Source organism: Vulpes lagopus, chromosome 9 (genome assembly GCF_018345385.1).
Source record: "Vulpes lagopus strain Blue_001 chromosome 9, ASM1834538v1, whole genome shotgun sequence".
NCBI lineage: Eukaryota > Metazoa > Chordata > Mammalia > Carnivora > Canidae > Vulpes > Vulpes lagopus.
Window position 1 is genome coordinate 68,602,849 of NC_054832.1, and position 19,945 is coordinate 68,622,793.

General features: G+C 38.7%; 1 protein-coding gene across 1 annotated transcript in view; it reads right to left on the reverse strand.

Annotated features, from left to right (window-relative positions):
- CLVS1 (clavesin 1) overlaps positions 1–19,945 on the reverse strand; it is a 175,072-nt gene that overhangs the window by 87,007 nt on the left and 68,120 nt on the right. The window contains exon 3 of the mRNA XM_041769505.1: positions 2,807–2,981. Within this exon, the coding sequence (XP_041625439.1) occupies positions 2,807–2,981 (175 nt within the window). The remainder of the gene's footprint in view (positions 1–2,806; positions 2,982–19,945) is intronic.

The window sequence follows — 19,945 nt, forward strand, 5'->3', positions numbered from 1 at the left end:
GGTTTGAGCAGCAGGTAATCTGAGATAGCTCCTATAAATAGCTAAAACCCCAAACCAGATGGCCTAGCACAGAAGTGGTTTTATTACTCCCCCTGACAAAGCTGCTGTCTCACATCTACCCTACAAAAGGCAGAACAGCCGACAGAGCAAGTTCTCTTCACTGGAACATAGGACCTTGCCTCCCTGCCATCTCCCACATGTCTAGTAAACACCCAAAGCTCTTCAAGCCTCTCAGAGGGTACACAGAAGGAAGAGCAGGAGCTCCTCTTCTCTCACTGACACTGGCCTCACATTGCTTTTCCTTTCTCCACAAAAGTCTGTGCCTTTACCCACGTCAGCAGTGTTACAGAATTTATCTTCAATTGTCATGGCTGACAAATGGAGATTTGTATGGGATCTTCCTTGTACGACAAGTATAAGCACGAAGGCATGAATTCTACTTAGTACCAGTTATGATTTTTTTTGAAATGTAAAAGGGGATAATGGCTACAATCCCCGTAATGAAGACAGATCACTGGGAGAGCCAGGAGAGGGGGATGGATGGATGTCCCCAAAGCCTGAAAGAAGATAGCTTGGTGTGAGAAGTCACCAGTGGCTGGCCAGATCTGACTGCAAAAGCAGCACCTCTCTGTAGTGGTCCTGAGAGATCCTTCATTCTTGCCAAGACAACAGCTAGATGGTCCAGGGAGCCTGTACCGTAGATGGAGGAGCTACACCCAAGCTCAGCTTCCCCTGGGACCATTAGCTTCCTTCTCCCAGCAGGAGAGAATGCACCTTCCTCAGGATTCCTTAGGCCCTGAAGACCTGGGCAGACAGAAGCCCTCAAAAAAGCTGTATTCCAATCCAGATAGCCTGACTCCAGGTTGGCCTGATACTTCCCCTCAGTCAAGGGAGCTTACCTTGCTTTATATAAGGGGAGAGTAGTAAAGAGATTGAGGCCATGGCTCTGTGAGATGATGGGAGGAAGTACCTTTTCTTCATTCTGACCCTGACTTCATGCATCTCCCTTTCTCCTAGGAGAAGTTATTGCTTGATCAGAGCTCCAGGACATTGTGCAATTCATCCCAGGCCCTGGTACAAGTAAAACCCCAGATTCAACCCACCTTGCCTACAAAAGATCATCTAGTATTTCTTGCAAAAATATCTTAGAACCTTATGTATAGCTTTCCCTATTAAAACAGGTTCACATGCATGAACTCAGTAAGACCCACATCATCCTGGTGAAGTTGGCAAGGGAGAGATTATATAATCCACACATTTTCAGAAAGAAAAATTGGAACAAAGGACAATTGGAATAAAGGACATTTTCCTTCCTGATTTATGAAAAAAATCTTATAAATACATAGAGCTTGAATCATAGCTACTTTAACAGGTAATGAATTATCTTTTTAAAAAGGATAAAATTAAATGAAGCTTGTACTACCACAGAAAATCCTGGAATTATCATCAGCATGATATAGGGCATGAATAAACCCTGCAGCTTGTTTTAAAACTTTTGATAAAAGCTGTAAGGAGAGAGAGAGAGAGATAAGATGTTCAGAGACTTAGATAAAAGGAGTTTGGAGAAAAGTAGCTAAAGTTGAGAGAAAGTGATTGATAGTAAAGTACAGACCAGTCTATGATTGGGATGGTTAAGGTCAGTCAGCACACTCCATGTAGTCTAGAAAGGCAAACACAACTTCAAAAGTGTGCCCCCAATACACTGTATGATGTACCTTCCCAGGATAATGTGGCATTATGGAATAGTGTGTACTTGTTCCTCCTCTTCTGAAATACCTAATTTACTTCTCCTATCCTTGAAATAGGAAACCATTTCAATAAAAAAGGATCCATTCAATAAACACACTTATCAAAGGCCCACATGGTGCTAGATATTTGTTGGAGGCCAAATACAAATAAGCCAGTTTATTTTGTGAAATAGACCCATCAATAACTCATCACACTAGAGTATGATGAGTAATGGAAATGGGTCTCTTGAAGAGCATGAGTAATGGCTACTGATCTGAGAATTAGCAAATATTTTGCTTTCTATATAATTGCATAACTGCCATCTATGGGGAGGGATGCCACCCATTGAGTCAATCTTCCTATAAAATTAAGAAAGAACATGAGTTCTATTCTTCCTGAACTGTGCCTTTACTTTGTACTATAATAATGTTGCCATCAGGAAGCTATGCAGGATTGTCCCTCTGAGTTTGTTACTTTTCATAGAATCACTGGTGTTTAAACATAGAAGGGACTCCAGAGACTAACTACCCCAAACTCCACACTGCACAAAATCCCCTTCCTCAAAGTCCTGACAACTGGTCCTGTGAACAGGAAGTAGAGTTTTGTCTGCTTCCTTTGTTTTCTCTGAGTGATTCACGTTAGTACAAATACTTCAAGCCCAGTGCATTCTGGGAAGTGAGGATCCACAGGATGCATCTCCTCAGTGCAAAACTGCTTCTAGAAACCCTGGAAAGCCCCCATGCCACCTCTATATAGGACATACTCATAAAGCAGATGTTTTCTAGTTTTAATTTTTGTGTACTCTCAGATGGATTCAGCTAAACATATCTGAGCTTTATTCATAATTGCTACAGTAGGTAATTTGTGCCTGTGGTAACAGTAATTTAGAGCTGTTAATGAAAATGAAGATGAAATAAAAAAAAAACTAACTGAGGCTGAAGTGAAAATATGGAGGATTCACAAGTGAACTGTGTCTCAGGTTTCTTTGCTATTCCCAAGGACAAATATTACTTTGGTTGAAATAAGAAAAAAAAAAACATTGTCACACGGTCTCATACTGTACATTTTGTAAACATACCTGCAGCCCCTCAATAGCCAGTTTGAGGATTGAAGGTGTCAGTTTGGAGGCTTGTTTGAAGGAAAAATTACTCCAGTCTATAATTAAAATGAAACCATTTATCTGAAGCTCTGGATCTTCAATAAGGACTTCCAGGGACAGCAGGATGGCACGGAGGATGTCTGTGAAGGAGTTCCTGCAGCCAAAGCAGAAAGGAGAGGCTGTGTGTGAATATTAGCAGGTGATGTGTGTGTAGAGGGCTGGCTGCCTCACACCACTGCTCTGTGAACCTGACCTGCAAGATAACATGGGTGTTCTTTACCTAAAGTGATTCAAAAATACATTTGCTAAACTTCACAGGAGCAATACTTCAAGACTCACAGGATGGAAGCCTCCCTTTGACCTGACTCCATTAGCACCCCCAAACTTTTTGAGGTATCTCTCTATAGTGCTTCCATTGGCTTCCATACTCTGCTTCTGGAACAAAATTGATTGCATTTCACTGAAATGCATCCCTTATCTCTCTCTCACAGAGCTCTGTTAACTTCTAGGGCAGGGACTGGGCCATAATCATAGTTGTGTTCTCAGCACCTAGCTTCTCAGTGAATCATTGCTGAACAAATGAGGCGAGACCTCAATCAAAGGCACTTATTTTGATTAAACCCCTTCTTCCTTTTGTACATTGAAAATCTTGCTAAAAGTATAAAAACATCCATGCAACTGATACTATTTTTTTTTTTTTAGCTTCAATTCTTGGATAGAGAAAAATAAAACAGAGAGAATAGCTTATTTTCATTGAAGGTTTGCAGAGTGTGATTCAGGAGGGAAATCACTTTGAGTACATCAGTAACTATGACAACAGGCAGACCTGAATACAAATGAGAGTGACAGTTCTCCAGTGTTGTATGTGCTCCTCCATGTCAGGTATTTTCATTCATCAGATGATTTTTGCATTAAATAATTTTCAGACATGAAGAAATGATTGCATTTTCATTCCGCTAATTCTCCCAACAAATTATCTGAACTATAAATCTAAAATCTTAGAGGATCTCTAAATTTGGTGTCTTTTTTTGGTAAGTAGGAAAATAGAAGCTTGGATGGCAAGTGATGGCAAAATTCATTACTTCTTTTGAGCTACAATTAAAATCATAAGGTATCTCCTCTTGTGAAATAAGTGTGAAATTATCAGGTTCTTGAGCAAGCATTTCAACCTGGTTCAAATTCTAACCAACTCTAATGATTCCAGATTAGAAATCAGGAAGTTTGTGATAGAACAGTAAGTCAATAAGAATTTATTGAATGTCTATTATAAGCTCAGCATTGTGTTTTATACTTAGGGATATAAAATAGTGTGTTTTATCTCTATTTTCAATGAGCCCTTGATTTAGTTGGGGTGGGCTAGGAAATTAGCGACTTGTGTTGAAAGGGATCAATAAAATTGAATAGTCAGGGAGGAGTTTATGGAGGGATAAAAGCTTGGAATAAATAGAATTTTGATGGATAATTGGAAGAAGAGGGAGCAAGGCATTTCAGGAAAGACAAGTGATGATAATTGAAAAATAAAGATATACAGCCCATTCTGCTTCTGTACAGTTCTGTTTATTAAATTTTTTTTCTTTGTATCAAGCTAAAATTTTCCTCCCCTAGATCTACCTATTGGGTGTAGTTCTACAAAAGAAAAAGCTCAGGCCTACACAGCTTCAACTATGTAAACACGACAATGATGCCTTATGTAATCTCTAGATTAAAAAAAAAAAATTAGTAGGGCACCCCGGGTGGCTTAGCGGTTTAGCGCCACCTTCAGTCCAGGGTGTGATCCTGGAGACCTGGGATCGAGTCCCACATCAGGCTCCCTACATGGAGTCAACATCTCCCTCTGCCTCTCTCTCTCTCATGAATAAATAAATGATCTTTTTAAAAAATTAGTAAATTTAACCATTTCTTATAGAAAATGGTTCTTAATAGTCTTATAATTACTGTTTTCTTTCAGATGTGTTCTCTTTTAACTTTAAGAGAGATCAAATTTCTATTAATGTAGGATAGGTTTTATTAGGACTTTGTTTTTGCATCCACATCAAACATAATAGAAAAACCAAAGTCTTTTTCAGACATACAGCTTTATATTGGGAAATAACTTTATATGGAGCATGGAACTAAAGATAATGAAAATATTGAAATACTAATAGTAAACTGATAACGACCATTAGGGAATTAGAAAATCTGACCATGGATAAGCTTTCTTTAGAAGAACACACATGTGTAGAAAGTCAGGACTAAAAGATTAAGCTTTAAGTAGAGCTTATTTATAGTATTGAGTCAAAGGAAGAAGAATTAAAGAAGAGGTAAGAGGATCAAGATAGTATTAGATTAAAAAAAGAGAAAAAGTGTTTCAAGAAATAAGGGTATGATGGATTATAAATGTTACTACTTGTTCTTTTGCCTTTGGTCATTGCCATGGTAAAAAATATGCTACAGCTAACATGATGGACTGAAGAGAAGGGTGAGGAACACAAATCAGTGAAACCCCCTAGCCAACTAGCAGATCTTCATGGGAAGCAGAGCTACTCAGCTAAATTCAGGCTCGATAAACTCAAGCTGTCTCACAGATGCATGAGCAATAATTAATGATTACTTTTTTCAGCCACTGAATTTGGGGCTGATTTGTTACACAGCAATGGCTGTCCAATATCAGAGAGTTAAGTTAACCAAGTCAAATGCAACAGCATAAATGAGAGATAGCATCTCTTCTCATCACTTATCCACTTGTATCCACTCCCAAGAAAAAATATGGAGCTCTGTCTGGAAATGTGGAAAACATTTTAGGCATTTTCAACACCAGGACCTTACTGCAGGATAGGCATTGTCAGTGAATGAAGTATTGTATTCACAGAATGATCTCAAGAGAAAAGTGAAAGGATTCTGGACTTCATTATAGTTTCCAAATGTTCCAATACTTCACTTTTCCAGAGGAACTGGATAAGCAGGAAAAAGTTGAATGGAATGTGTTTCAAGTCATATGGTTTAACCCCTGTTGAGGAGTGCAATCTCACGTCATACCTTTAGTTATGATCATTATCTTGAATCCCTTACTTCTTTCTTGGCTTCCTCATATGGATTTCCCTCATCTTCCTCATCCCTCCTTACAACACTTTTGACTTGTGAAATCCTCCCAGGTTTTCATAATTTAAAAATACCTATCGGACCAAGTACTTTATGCAGATACTCTGTGCTCAAGGAGGTGGAACATAAATCCCCACTCCTTAAGTGCAGGTTCAAAGTAGTAACTTCCTTCCAAAGAGTATAATATGGAAAGCGAAAAAAGAGTAAGTTTACCCTGGAGGAACCTGACAAACACTATCTTGGGTAAGTGCTTTGGGCCAACATCAACAGAGTAATTGTGTTGATAGTATCATCTCTTGATAGGGTAATGAAAATGGCACTCTGTCTCTGTGATCTTCCTCCCAAAAAAACACAACCCCAGATTAATCAAGAGAAAAACATTAGATAAATTCCAATTGAGGAACATTCTATAAAATGCCTCACCAACATGCCTCAAAATCATCATTAAATCTTCACTAAAAAGCAAGGAAAGTCTAAGAAACTGTCACAACTAAGAGGAACCTAAGAAGACATGAAGATTAGATGTAATGTAGTATCTTGGGTGGGATCCTGGGACAGAAAAAAGATACCAAGTAGAAATTAAAGAAATCTAAATAAATTATGGACTTTGTAAATTAAAATGTATCATTATTAGTTGTTAGTAAATACACCAGAATTTGTTCATTCTATTAACTTATTTAGACTTTTACATTGTTTGATAACTCATAGAAAAAAATTATTTTCTGTATTGCCTACAATCACAATTCTATCAGAGTATATTATCACTTGTATCAAAAGTAACAGATGAAAAATGGATAGTTAGAGTTTTTTACCCTTTTCCTATAATTTTCATAGCATTTCTGTAGTCAGTTATAGATTGTATCAATTTTTGATTGATATAAAAAGTACAGATTGAGCTATATGAGCTACAGATTGCCAATGAAATATAAGGTAGAAAGCTTCAACTTCCCCTCCCCACAAAGTATAATATATTTATATTTATTAGGACTTATTCATAGTTTATCTAAGGGTTTTCATCATTACATAGGCAAGCACTTAGAGATTATAAATAGTGACTCATTTTTAGGATCTATTGTTTGTATGACCTGAGCACCCAATATTTTTACCTGAGGCTTTAAAATTTAGCAATAGCATAATACAAATGAGATGCAAAATAGTGGAAAATAGTAAGCCCTTTACCAATGAAAAGATATTCAAACTTCAAGAAGTGACCCCTTTGTGCTTTAAATTTTTAGTAAAGATTCTAGAACCTAGAACCTAGATCCTAGACTCCTATAAGAAAAAAGATGTTATCTGTGATCAGATAACCATGTAGAGATGCAGTGGGGTTGCCAGTGACATTGTTTCTTAGAAGGAGCAGTGAGAAGCCTCTTAATCATTCTGAAATCACAGGGCATATGATTATTGTAATTTTTCTGCTGCAATAAGAAGTCTCTTAATATTAGCAGTTAGAGCTTTTAGACCTGTCCTATCACAAAACCTCTCAATTTCATGCTCAATATCAAGTGTTTACAGTTTTTTCCTTGAAAATTTTAAAAAGTCTTCCTTAAAGCACAAAAAGCTTTTGCAAATTATTGGCTACCAAATATCTATGTTTTATTCACAGATGCAGAAATATTGCACCTGAGCATGCTTCTTTATCTCTTCATCCCTTTGAAGCTTCTTTCAAAGTTATTAAGATAATCATGGCATGGTTCTCATAGTTACTGATTATGCTTTTTCCCTTTTCTGATGATGATGTCCAAGCCAAGGTGGAGAGGAACATGTGCTCCAACTGTATCTCCTCTGACATATTTTGGCATCTGGACAGAGGAAGAACCCTATTTTGATAAAGTAGCAAAAGGGCCTGTACCTCAGAGCTTGACATCCAGACTGCCACCCACCAAGTAAGTGTCCACTCATAGAAGGCTGAAATTCAGTAAAGGGTCATTTCCTGCTCCTCCATGTAGAGTGTTGTTGCAAGAATCATGCAAAATGATGTGTGAAGAAGCTTTCGTGAATTGGAAAGTGCATCCTAACAGGAGGCAGTATTTGTACTTGCATGAATTATAGGGGTAACCCTCTTGGTCATACTGCTTTCATGGTGGTGATGGTAGCAGGACAGTAGGTGTATAAAATTCAGTTGTGTTCTATCCAGGTGATTTTCTCCTCTTCTAGGGTTGAGGGTTTTCAAAACATGGTCTGAGTTAAGAATTCCGGTGATTTATTTTCCTAAATGGGTTCTAATAATTCCTACATGATCAAGGTTTAGCTGGACAGTCTCTGTGTGTCATTGTGCATTGAAACAAATGAATATATATTTCTCAGTGGGGTAACCAAGGAAAAGTAAGAAAAAACAACAATACTGTTTTGAAAATATTAGGTGCAAGGAAGAAGATGACAAAAATGTTTAACTTTGGGAACCTGGGTGGCTCTGTCAGTTAGACATTTGTCTTTGGCTCAGGTTATGATCCCCAGGGTCCTGGGATGGAGTCCCATATTGGGTCCCCTGCTTAGTGGGGAGTCTGTTTCTCCCTCTCCTTTTACTCCCCCATCCTCTCACTCATGCTCACTCTCTCTCTCAAAACAAAAAAATAAAATCTTTAAAAGAAATGTTTGGGGTGCCTGGGTGGTTCACTGGTTGAGCGTCTGCCTTTGACTCGGGTCATGATCCCAGGGTCCTGAGATCGAGTTAAAGATCAGGCTCCTCATGGGAAGCCTGTTTCTCCCTCTGCCTATGTCTCTGCCTCTCTCTCTATGTCTCTCATGAATAAATAAAATCTTTAAGAAAAAAAGAAATGTTTAACTTTGCTGTAGTAGACTTAATATTTGCAAGAGCTTAATATTACATTTATTTTCCTGAATGTTAGCTGGAAAGTAAATTAAACAATTACTTTTCTCAGCAGGGATGATCACCCAGAGAACAGTGGCCTGGATTTAATTTTGCCTTACATGATTTGATGAGATTCATTATCTCAAGAGTAGAGAGAAAAGGAGAAAGGGAAAAAGAGACCAGGAAAGAAAGAAAGTAGAAAGAAAGAATGAAAAAAGAAAGAACACCTTGCAATTAATTTTTTATCTCTATTAACTTCATCCTATTCTAGTCAGTGAAGAAAACTTCTGGATTTGTGTTAACATAGAATAAAACTCCTTGTAACACCAGAATAATGAGTTGCCTCCTGATTTGTATTAGTTGTAATATGGGAAATTCTGGTTCTTGAGCCTCAGCATCAGATAAAAAGAATAATGTATTCAATACCATTCAAATGTAACACATGCAGCCCAGTTCCTATGTGTGGAGTTTTAGATAAGGTACAAGCTACAGCAGATCATCTGCTTTCTGAATTTTTAGTTCCTTTCAGGTCACAGACTCTCAACTTAAATGGAGTATACTTCATAAAAACAAGTACAGTCATCTCAAACGTTTGTCTATCTCTACCAAGTATTACAACAGTATATGGGAAGAGTATGGGGTACTTATCCTTGGCTCAAACCCAAATCCTAACCAACTGTTTGCTTATAGAGGACAGAAGACAAAAGGGTAATGATCTTGTCTAAGAACAGGGCCATCTTTTAGAACTAGTAAAAAGAGAAAATAAAGATAAAAATGTGAAATCAGTGTTTTGTCACTCAAGGAAAGCTTGAAGATAAGAGGCTGTACTTCTGTAGACCGACCCCGACAGGCCTGTCCATCTCTTGATACAGACACAAGAATGTGAAGTATTCATATGCACCATTCAAAATGACATTGAAACTAAAGCTCTCAAATTCTAATCTGCCAGTGTTCTTCCTTGTTTGTGTTTCTGTGGCAAACAAGAGTATATATGATGTGTGTGTGTGTGCATGTGTGTGTATACATACAATAACTCACAATTTGGAGTTAATTCCCCTATTATTTTCCATCACAGTTACTTTTTGCTAAAATGAAGAAATGATTTGAAGAAATAAAACCTATCTTTTCATCGCATTTGATCCAAGTGTTTCTAAATTCATCCCAAAATTGAAGAGAACAAAATTAAGACCAAATGCATCTATCTGCTCACTTACATAGATAATGCAATTTCTTTTTTTTTTTTAAGATTTTATTTATTTATTTATGAGAGAGAGAGAAAGAGAGAGAAAGCGTGCACGTGCATGAGTTGGGGGAGGGACAGAGGGAGACAGAGTCTTAAGCAGATTCCAAGCTGAGCCCTGAGCACAGAGCCTGACACAGGGCTTCATCTCATGACCCTGAGATCATGACCTGAGCTGAAGTCAAGAGTTGGATGCTTAAGTGACTGAGCCACCAAGGCACCCTCAGGTAAAGCAATGCAATTTTTTAGCATTCAACATCATCTTCTAAAATTTTGGAAGTACCTGGAACAGGATAAGGAGTCAAGAGGCATTTATTCAAAAATTTAACAAAGTTCTACTTTATGGAAAACACATAAAATGATTTTTTTTCCTTTTCTGCTAGTAGATGGAAACTGATAGAGGATATTTTAAGAATATGTATAAAGGAGGCAAAGGAAGCATAATTATTAAAAACAATAAGATATGGAGATAGGCAGGCTCTGATTCAAATCCTGGCTGTTCTAAGTGAGCTTAATAAGTTATTTATCTCTCTGGCTTAGTTTTCTCATCCGCAGAAGGAGGATCACAGCACCTGCCCCACTGGTAATAGAAAAGTAAGATATGTACAAAAAAGCCACTGCAGAGCAACTGGCTCATGATAGCCCATAGAATGTATTAATTGTCACAGTGGTTTTCATTGTTCCATAAATGAATATCATATCAGGTAGAAAGTAATAGGGGTTGCAAAGTGTTTGGAAGTAATGAGAAAGAGAGATCACATAATGCTAGGGGGAGACAGGATATCTTCTACTGGGCTGTGAAGAATGGGAAGGTTTCCCATAGAAGGGAAAGGGTGGAGGGAGCCATATAAACAACAGTAAGGGTTGAGAGCACAGAGACTATACATTGGGAGCAACAGTATGCTTACTTATGCTGTGGAACAAAGAGAAAAGAATGCAGAAATATGGTCACAAATGGTGTTGTGACTTGTCTTCATTCTGCTTGATGGGACAACCACTGAGTGTTTACGTAGGGGGAGGAGGCTGTGGCAGTTACACTTTAGGAAACTTTGGACTGGCCACTGGGAGATTAGAGTCACACAGCCCAGTTAAGAGGAGATGACTACAAGACATTAGGTGAGAGCTGAAGGGAAACGATAGAGCTATGAGAAGAACTGCAGAGGACATTAGCCAGGACTTAGTTACAGATTAGATGGAGGTGTCAAGAGAGGAAAGACAGTGCTACGAATTAAGACAAAAGGAACTCTGTCAAGGGAGAATCGAGTCAGAGATGCTATAGTTGTATCTTTTATAGGTTCTTAGTAGTAAGAATCAGCACCCAGGACAATGACACACCGTGTTGATGTTAGTATTAACATGATTTGACATCAGGGCTGTCAAGAGGGCATCAAGAAGTACGTGGTTGTGTGGGGTCTGCATTCCTGCCACATGAGTGATGAAATCCCTCCTTAAATCGATGCCATGTCTGCAGGCAAGAATATTTCCTGTCCTATTCATAAGAGACCATTGGACTTCGTAGCCTAGATTATGAACTTCACCAGAGCTGGGAGTCTATTATTTATCTTTGAATCCCTGGCAATCACCAGGACCCGCATATAGTAGATACACAACAAATGATACTTAGTGAAGGAAGAAAGGCAGGTGTGGTAAACAAACCTGTTGGATGCTCTGAAACAGTGAAAATAGACAAAATCCACTCTGGGAGCACCAGCAGGTAACTTTTTCTCATCTTCAATGTCTCTTATGCTTATTGCTAAGGGAAGTGGTGTCAGATGTGTGTCCTAAAGCACCTTCACCATTATGGCTCATATTTATAGAATACTGGGCTATTAAGCACCATGTATCAAGAGGAGGAAAGGAAAGCAGGCTTTAAGATTTGATTTGAGGTTGGCACAGGGCCATGCATGTATTCACATAAGGTTAGTGACAGCATTAATTAAGACTAAGAAAATGACAGTCTAGAAGAGCTAATAATAAATGCTAGATTGGGATGTTTCTAGGTAGGAAGTTTGGTATACCATGAGATTCTTAGCCCACTGGGAAAGAACTGATCCCCAAATACCACTTAAGAGAGCCTGAGATGCAAGTGAGGAAAGGGTCTATTTCATTCAGCTCTCTAGATGGGGATTGATCCAAGGTCTACAGGGAGCCACAGAAGAAGAATTCAAAACCACTCCAAAGGAAGTGAGCTATGAGCATTCCATCCATTACTAAATGACTATGAAAAACTAATTTCATGCTTGTCTCTTCTGGTGGTAACTTCCCTGGTTGAGGAGCTTCAGAAAGTAAAAACTAGGAAGAGTCTCAGGAATGTAAATAAGTATCTAATATTAAATACTAGTCACAGAGTTAGGATCCTATCCACCTAACTGAGGTCACAGATAGCAAGATCTCCCTTGATGTGAGTGAATTGATGTGGATGGCCACATTACTCTTATTCCAATGGAACTCAAGTGACATTTATAGATCTTGCACAGGGTTCATGGTTATGTACTAGTCACTACTTGAAATAGAATATTCTTTCCTGTAAGTCTGTCTGGCTCTTATAACAGTAACATCAGTAACATCACTTTCAGGATAAGAAAATGGATGTTAAGATAAGAGAGTATCATAGGAAAACATCCATCCATAATACTACATTGCTTTAAATGATTTTACCTCCTGAGCACCTTCGCTTTGGTGATATGCTGCTGTCATTTTTGCAGTCAAGAGGTTCCTTTCCAAAATCATAAACCCTGATAATAGTATGCAAGGCAAACTGAATTAAATAGTGTGTTAGCAAAACAGCTCTATAGACGTTGCGTTTCATGGAAAGCACACCTGTGACTTCAGTTGGAAGGAAGTATGCAACATCTCACAATTTTAATTAATGCAGAAAATTGCCTACTCCAGTGAAAACTCCAAATCTCTGGGCTTAATAGAGAGGTTAGCAATATCTTAAAGCTGAGAATTCCCATGGCTCTAAAATTAGTTGCCTATAACTAGGAGTCTTAACCCTGAAAAATAAGGATAATCAAATCAGAAGATTTAATGGAGACTGATTGAACTTAGAGAGTCTGCAATCTGATTGAAGTTTTCAAAGTTGGTTTATCCTTTCTCCTTTTTAAAATTCTAGCCCCCTTAATCATAAGCTACTGAAACAGCAGCAAGCAATCAAATTCATGAAAGATTAAAAGGAGAGAGCCACAGGAAATCATTATGTAACAGAAAATAAAATCTCATTTTCAGAGATAGTGTGTTTTTATATATTTATTATCTACCCTGACAGAAATGCAACTTGTTGGCTGATTTTCAGATAAACATTCTTCTACCTGGCTATCAACCTTCAACTATTTTAGCTGCCTTCAGACACTGTAAAGTTACTGAATTCTTGGAGACAGAAGGATATAAGGTTGCTGTGTCTGCATAGCTATCAGGCTCAGAGACCCTTACCCCATCTACACTGCTTCTGAGTTTGAGTACAGTAAGGCAAGCCTAATGGGAAGAATTCTGGGTCTTGATCAACTCCCACAATGCTTAGCAATGGTTCACAAATCACAATAATGGTAAGAAGACTGAGTATGCTTCTGAAACCAGGATAAATATATTCCCGTGGCCCAGAGAGAAAAAGCTTTTGGCAAATCCCACCTATACTTCTTCCACAACTGGACATGTGCTTAATTTCAACAGGAAAAAAAATCCCCTTTGGAGGTTTCAGATGACAGCTGGAGCCTGGAGTCCTGTAACTATAATAGTTAATTGGCAGGACCAGATGTGTCAGAATAGAGATGTGGGAGTTTCTAGAACTCTCCTAAAAGAAGATTCATATGTGTACCCATCCGGCCCCACCTAGCCCAAAGCTAACAGGTCATGGACACTAAGAAGTGGTAATGCCCTCTCCCTGTGCTCTACAAACCAGTGGACTGGGAGGTCCAATGGAACCCACTTACTGAAACTCAGCCAAAACCCTTTATTTTCACCCTGTTTAATTCTAGGAATTAGAAGCAAAACAAAAAGTAACACCTAATATGTTTATAAAAGAATAAACATAAGTTCATCTTAGCTGATTTAATAATACAATACAAAGTAAAACAAACAAACAAACAAAAAACCCTGTAGAATTGGTTGACTTTTCCTACCTGAGATAGGGTGTGCCTGGAGCTGATTTTTCCCTACAAGGTGACTTTATGCATGGAAGCTCTGGGGAATTATTTTATGGAGGTGGTTAAAGACAACATTAGTTTCTTTTACTTAATTACATCACAGATTATCACTTGGCAATTCTCTAAGCAATTAGAGCCAGTGGTTATTATTTATTGCTGCCACTTAGTAGCTACACTGCAGGAAATACTGTAAAACATCAGCATACATTTATCTTCAGCATAAGTCCAAAATATCCTACTCTGAATAGCAGAATAGAATTTGGAAAATGCATTACATATGCATATAGACACATAATTTGTATATTTAAATATTCACACAAAGAGAAAATACAACATTTTAAGATTTGGGATTTTGCTTCTTCTTGTAGGAGGATTTCAGTGCCTAATTTTAGTCAAAGTCTCAGAAATTGTAAGGGACCACTTAGAAAGATTAGCAGTTTAATTTTCAAAGAGGAAAAAATTTAAACATTCAGACTCTGGAAGGTTCTATCTCAAGTTTCCCCCCCTGCTTCAAACCTTGCCTGCTGTAAACTGATGGGCTATTATCCATCCCTTTCCTATCAACCAAGGCACAAGGAGGGTTTTCCTAGTTCTCGTTCATACAAAACATTCCCAGAAGAAGGTACTAGAACTTCCTGTCTCTTTGAGCCACATTCAGGAATTGGGGATGGTACTTATGCACCTATAAAATTCTCTGACCCTGAGGCAATCTATAAGTACTGCAAGTAATTGCTGACTGCCGCAAGCCAGAGTACTGGGGAAGCTTGGAGGGAGAGTGGATTAAGATGGGGGTTAGTTCTTCCAGGATGGATTTACAATTCAAATAGAATAAGGAAGGCAAATGACAGCTAGCAGGAATCTTTGTGATTACATGGTGATCCCCAGCTGAAGGTAGGATCACTTCCCTCCCATTTGAGGGACATCTGGTAATGTGTGTATGGGAGGGGTTACCACAGTATTTAGGCACTGCTACCAGCATTTACTGGATAAAGGCCAGTAATGCTAACTAACCTGAATGTGTAGTACAGCCCCAGAATAAGATCCCATCCCAAATGCCTGCAATTTATTTTTTTTATCTTAAATAATTAAGTTCAGACCCAGAGAATCTCAGTGAAACCACACCAGCAGTTAGCTGCACAGTAGTAACAAGGTTCCTAACTCCTTGGGGAATATCTCTGAGACTCACAGAACATTCAAAGGAAGAAATACTAACTCAAATGGGAGGCTGGGCAACATATCAAGAATATTTTTTGCTGTTTCTCTATTGTACTTTCTTCCTCTGTGCCTAGACTATTTTTTCCCTTCCCTTCACGGGGAAACTCTCTCATTCTTTAAGTCGTGAGTCAAATGTCACTTTCTTAGGGAGACTTTCCTATCACCGGAAGTAGCAGAGTATAGACAAGGACTACCAGCTTGCTCAAACTTCAGTCAGGCTCTTCTGAGCCCTTTTCAACCTAGGCCTCATGTTTGGTACACATCCTTGGCCAACAGAGTCCAGTTTTATTTAGTAAATAACCCTGTTAAGACAGTTTATTGAGAATCTCTCCAGCCTTGATACCTAATCAAATTCCTCTCTGCACCACTCATCCTAACCATGTTCCTCTTAGGAATGTTCCATCCACTCCCTCACCATGCCTGTTAGCTATAAATCTCTACTTGTCCCTGTTGTGTGCAGAGTTCACACTCTCTCTCCTATTGCAATAGTCTTTAATAATAAAGTATTTGTTACTGTTAACAAGTTCTAGTGAATAACCTTTCTCTTATAGTATTAATAAATATACGTCAAATGGATGAATTCTTGAGATGAGCTGCCTAGATAGGTGTCCCTACATGGGAAAGAAGCCTGGTGGATGAGGTAAAGGAATCCAGGGTGACTGCAATGAAGACTGGGTGGCTCCTTTAATAATCTGACCCTGAAGAGCTCTCCCCTGCTCCCAGAAACTGTTCCTGGGGAAGACCATCCCCTCCATTTGTGCTAATGAGCTTTCTTTGCAGCCAAGGCAGCCCATTGTGCCAATCAATGGGACAGGAAAATGGAGAACACTTTGAAGCTTGGAGAATATCCTTCAGGGTATTTGGTTTACAAAAGAGACAATCTGATACCTTGGGGTTCCATTGGATGAAATTAAGGGGCAGGATACTATCAAGTAGAACAGACCCTTTTGGTGATTATTCCATACTAAATGGATACATTCATTTGTACTGATTTATGCATTCTTCACTGACACATTTGTCATTCTTGAAAGACTGAAGAAATCCACCAGAAAAGTCAACTCTAGTATTTATACTGTATTATTTAAGCAAGGAGTCATAAATCCTTCAAGACTCAGTGGGAGAGCTCCTGTTTGTTAGGCCACCCCAGATACTAGGCAATGACAACTCACATATTCTTTAATTAGTCTAATGTGAAGTTGTCAAGGAAAAAAAGCTTTACTTTTTTTTTTTCTCCACACTAACTTGAAACTTAACAAAATGGAAACTTCTCAATTTATATGACTCTGGTAATTTGGACAGAGTCATCTCAGAGGGGCATAGAGCCAACTCGTTGACAGGCCAAAGATAGTTTTGATCTGACTGATTTTCATTTTGGTTAATCTCAGAAGAAAGGAATGGAGCTGACATTTAAGGGTCGCCTAACATGTACCAGGTGCCTTATGCCATATGCCATATGCTACAATTGTAAATGCACCATCCAGTTACCTCACAGCAATCCTGTAATGGTGCAGAAACCACAAGTGCAGAAATCATGGCTTGATGAGGTCACTCACTGATAGCCCACAGTAAAATGATGAGCAGAGATTAGAACCCAGGTGTCCAATGGTAGTCTGCAGTCTGTTCTCAAGGAGTCATGAGCAGGGTATGTGGATCTGATTCCAATACTCCCTTCAAAAACAGGACTTAACACTCAAAATATCTTCATAAATAAGGTAAAGAGAAAAGCCTATTTGCAGCTGCATGGAGAAATGCCTGTTCTAGAAGCTTCCATTTTCCCCAAAAGCCTGGAAGTAAGCAAGGTCCACCCAGGCCATACTTTTGGAACTCCCTGGCCCCCAAACTCTACTTCTCTGTGGCCCCAGTTGTCCCTGCCATATTTGGAGCTGAATCCAAATTCTCTCTCCTGTCCTTCCATCCTACTCTGCAACAGAAACTGCAAAGGATTGAAAGTATTTACATTCTTTGATTGACTGACTGATGATTCTACTTTAATTGCATGCACACAAAATGCTTGTTCAACCGGGTTTTTTAAAGATTTTTTCTCTCTGAATGTGGGACGCTTCCCACGGTTAAAGGATTTCCAGGGTAGAAATGGAGAAAAAAGGCTTCCAGTATCAACTACACTCCAAAAAGCTCCAAGTTTTTTTTAAAAGGTGATTAAAAAGCATCTGCTCTTCTTTCCCACACAGTAACTAGGAAGGACTGTTAAAGCTGCAAGAAACCTGCTCTTTCTAGCTGAAAATGGTGATTAAGTGGCCCCTTTCTGGACTTGTCCTGCTGATCTCAACACACAGATCCCTGCCTACCTCTGCACAAGTCTGCTTCTTCCTGAACTCCCTCCCAGGCTGGCTAGAAGGGCTTTCCAGACTTCTGAGTGGTTTTGAGAGCTGAGCTGTGTATCATCTTCAGTGTTCAGTACAGGACAGTGCTCCTAACTGGTTCTAGGCAAGCTAGAAGAACAAGGGAGATTCAGATTCAGCTCTAGAGAGAGGGTACAGAAGCTCACAACCCAAATGCCTATAAGGGCCAAACAAGACTTGTGAATGAAGGAAGCAGGTTAAGCGATGCAGACCCACTGGCCAGGATGTGAGAATGGGAAAGCCACCAGTTGATACCAAGAATAGCCAGAAATTAAGATTTCTAATGAGACTCTCTCAATGTTTAAACATTGACAAACAAGTCTACCTCTACCATTTGTGTAGCCTGAGATGAGTACAAATGGAGGTCCACATACCATATGTCTTAATACTTGAAGGTTAGAAACTAAGTCAAGAAATTGTTTTAAAAAAATATGTATGTTCTAGCCCCCAGTCTAACAAATATACTTTCATGAAGACCTAGAAAGCCAGGTTTTAATTTAGAATTCTTGGGATCTTTAGAATCCCATGCCCAAATGTAGGACCACTAAGAAAGCCAGCTCCAGTGCCTGAGTGCATCCACCCCTGCTTTTTTCACCCCTGGTGATGTATGTCTGATATAGGTGGGTCTTGAATGCCAAGAGATGGACACCCAGTTCCTATATCTAAGCTCCAACCATATTCTCTACAATCAGTGTCTCTTGGCTATGTCTCAGGCCTGGAGGTGCACATTTGCACACTGGGGAGTGAGTTGGGGTGTCAGATCTGAAGAAGAGATCCATACAGACCTTGGAAGTGGGATTGGGACCATTTGGGCAGGGAATTCCGGGCTGCTGGATTCCAGAGCACAACGTAGAAGGAGAGGATATGGACTCTAGTTGGGCACTTCTCCCAGCCCTACAAACTTTTTGACCTTCTTAGAAAGGAGTATATTTTTAGGAACAGAGGAATTTCCTCTAAAATGTGAGATCCAGAACAGAAGCCCGTTTCTGACAAGTTCTAAGGATAGTACCATCCTTAGCCAGATTATTCAAAAATTTGAATAACATTGAGCAGACCATGCAAATGCTTGTAGACAACCAGTTTGTTACCGCTGGTCTAGAGACAAAACATTGAATTGTAAACAAGGAAACCAGGCTTTGCCATAGGCTTAGTGTACATGCTTAAATACATTCTGTAACTTCTTTAAAACTCAAGTTGACCCTATTAAAATGAAGTGCCTTTTATAGTGGATCCAGAGCTCTTATATCTAAATTGATTATAGGAGTCTTTTCTAGCATCATTAAACAGAGATACATCTTTATACTTATAGAAATAAGCAATTTCTCCCTCTTCAATTTTTAACAGATGCCAACTTTACAGGGCCTATAAACTTGGTCATATGCTATAAATACACTAAAGTGCTAGTGTGATTGGTAGTTTAGTCCTTTAAATGATGAAGACTTGATTTTAAAATAACTAATAATAAACCATTGTCAGCAAATGAAAATGTTTCTTAAAGCAAAGTTTAAGAGCCTTTTCCTTTGTAGCAACAAGATAACTTTGGGCAAAAAGAAAACTGCCCTAAAAATAGGCCTATAATAAAGAATATAAATAAGAACTTAAACTTTTAAATAATAATAATGCTATAAATTTTCAAGGCTGCTTGAGAAAATACTTAGATTACATACACATAACTAAAAAAAAAAAAAAAAAAAAGCAGATATATTAGGATGACCAGAATCTGGAACATTGACACCACCAAAAGCAATTGAGGATGTGGAATAGCAGGAACTCCCATTCATTGCTCTTGGGAATGCAAATGCTACATCCACTTTGGAAGACAGTTTGGTGGTCTCTCTCAAAACTAAACATTCTCTTATCATATGACCCAGCAATCCTGCTCCTTGGTGTTTGCCAAAGGAGTTGAAAATTTATGTCCACACAGAAATCTACAGATGGATGTGGAAAGCAGCTTCATTTATAATTGCCAAAACTTGGAAGCAGCCAAGATGCCCTTCAGTAGAGGAATGGCTAAATAAACTGTTGTACTTCAAGACAGTGGAATGTTTCACTTATGTGGGAAAGAAGCCAATCTGAAAAGCTACAGATTGTATGATTCCAACTACATGACATTCTGAAAAAGAAATAACTGTAGAAGCAATAAAAAAAGATAGTGACTGCTAACAGCTGGGCATTGGGAGAGAGAAGAAGAGGTGGAGCACAGAGGATTTTTAAGGCAGTGAAAATATTCTTTATGATTTTATAATGACAGATACAGGTCATTATGCATTT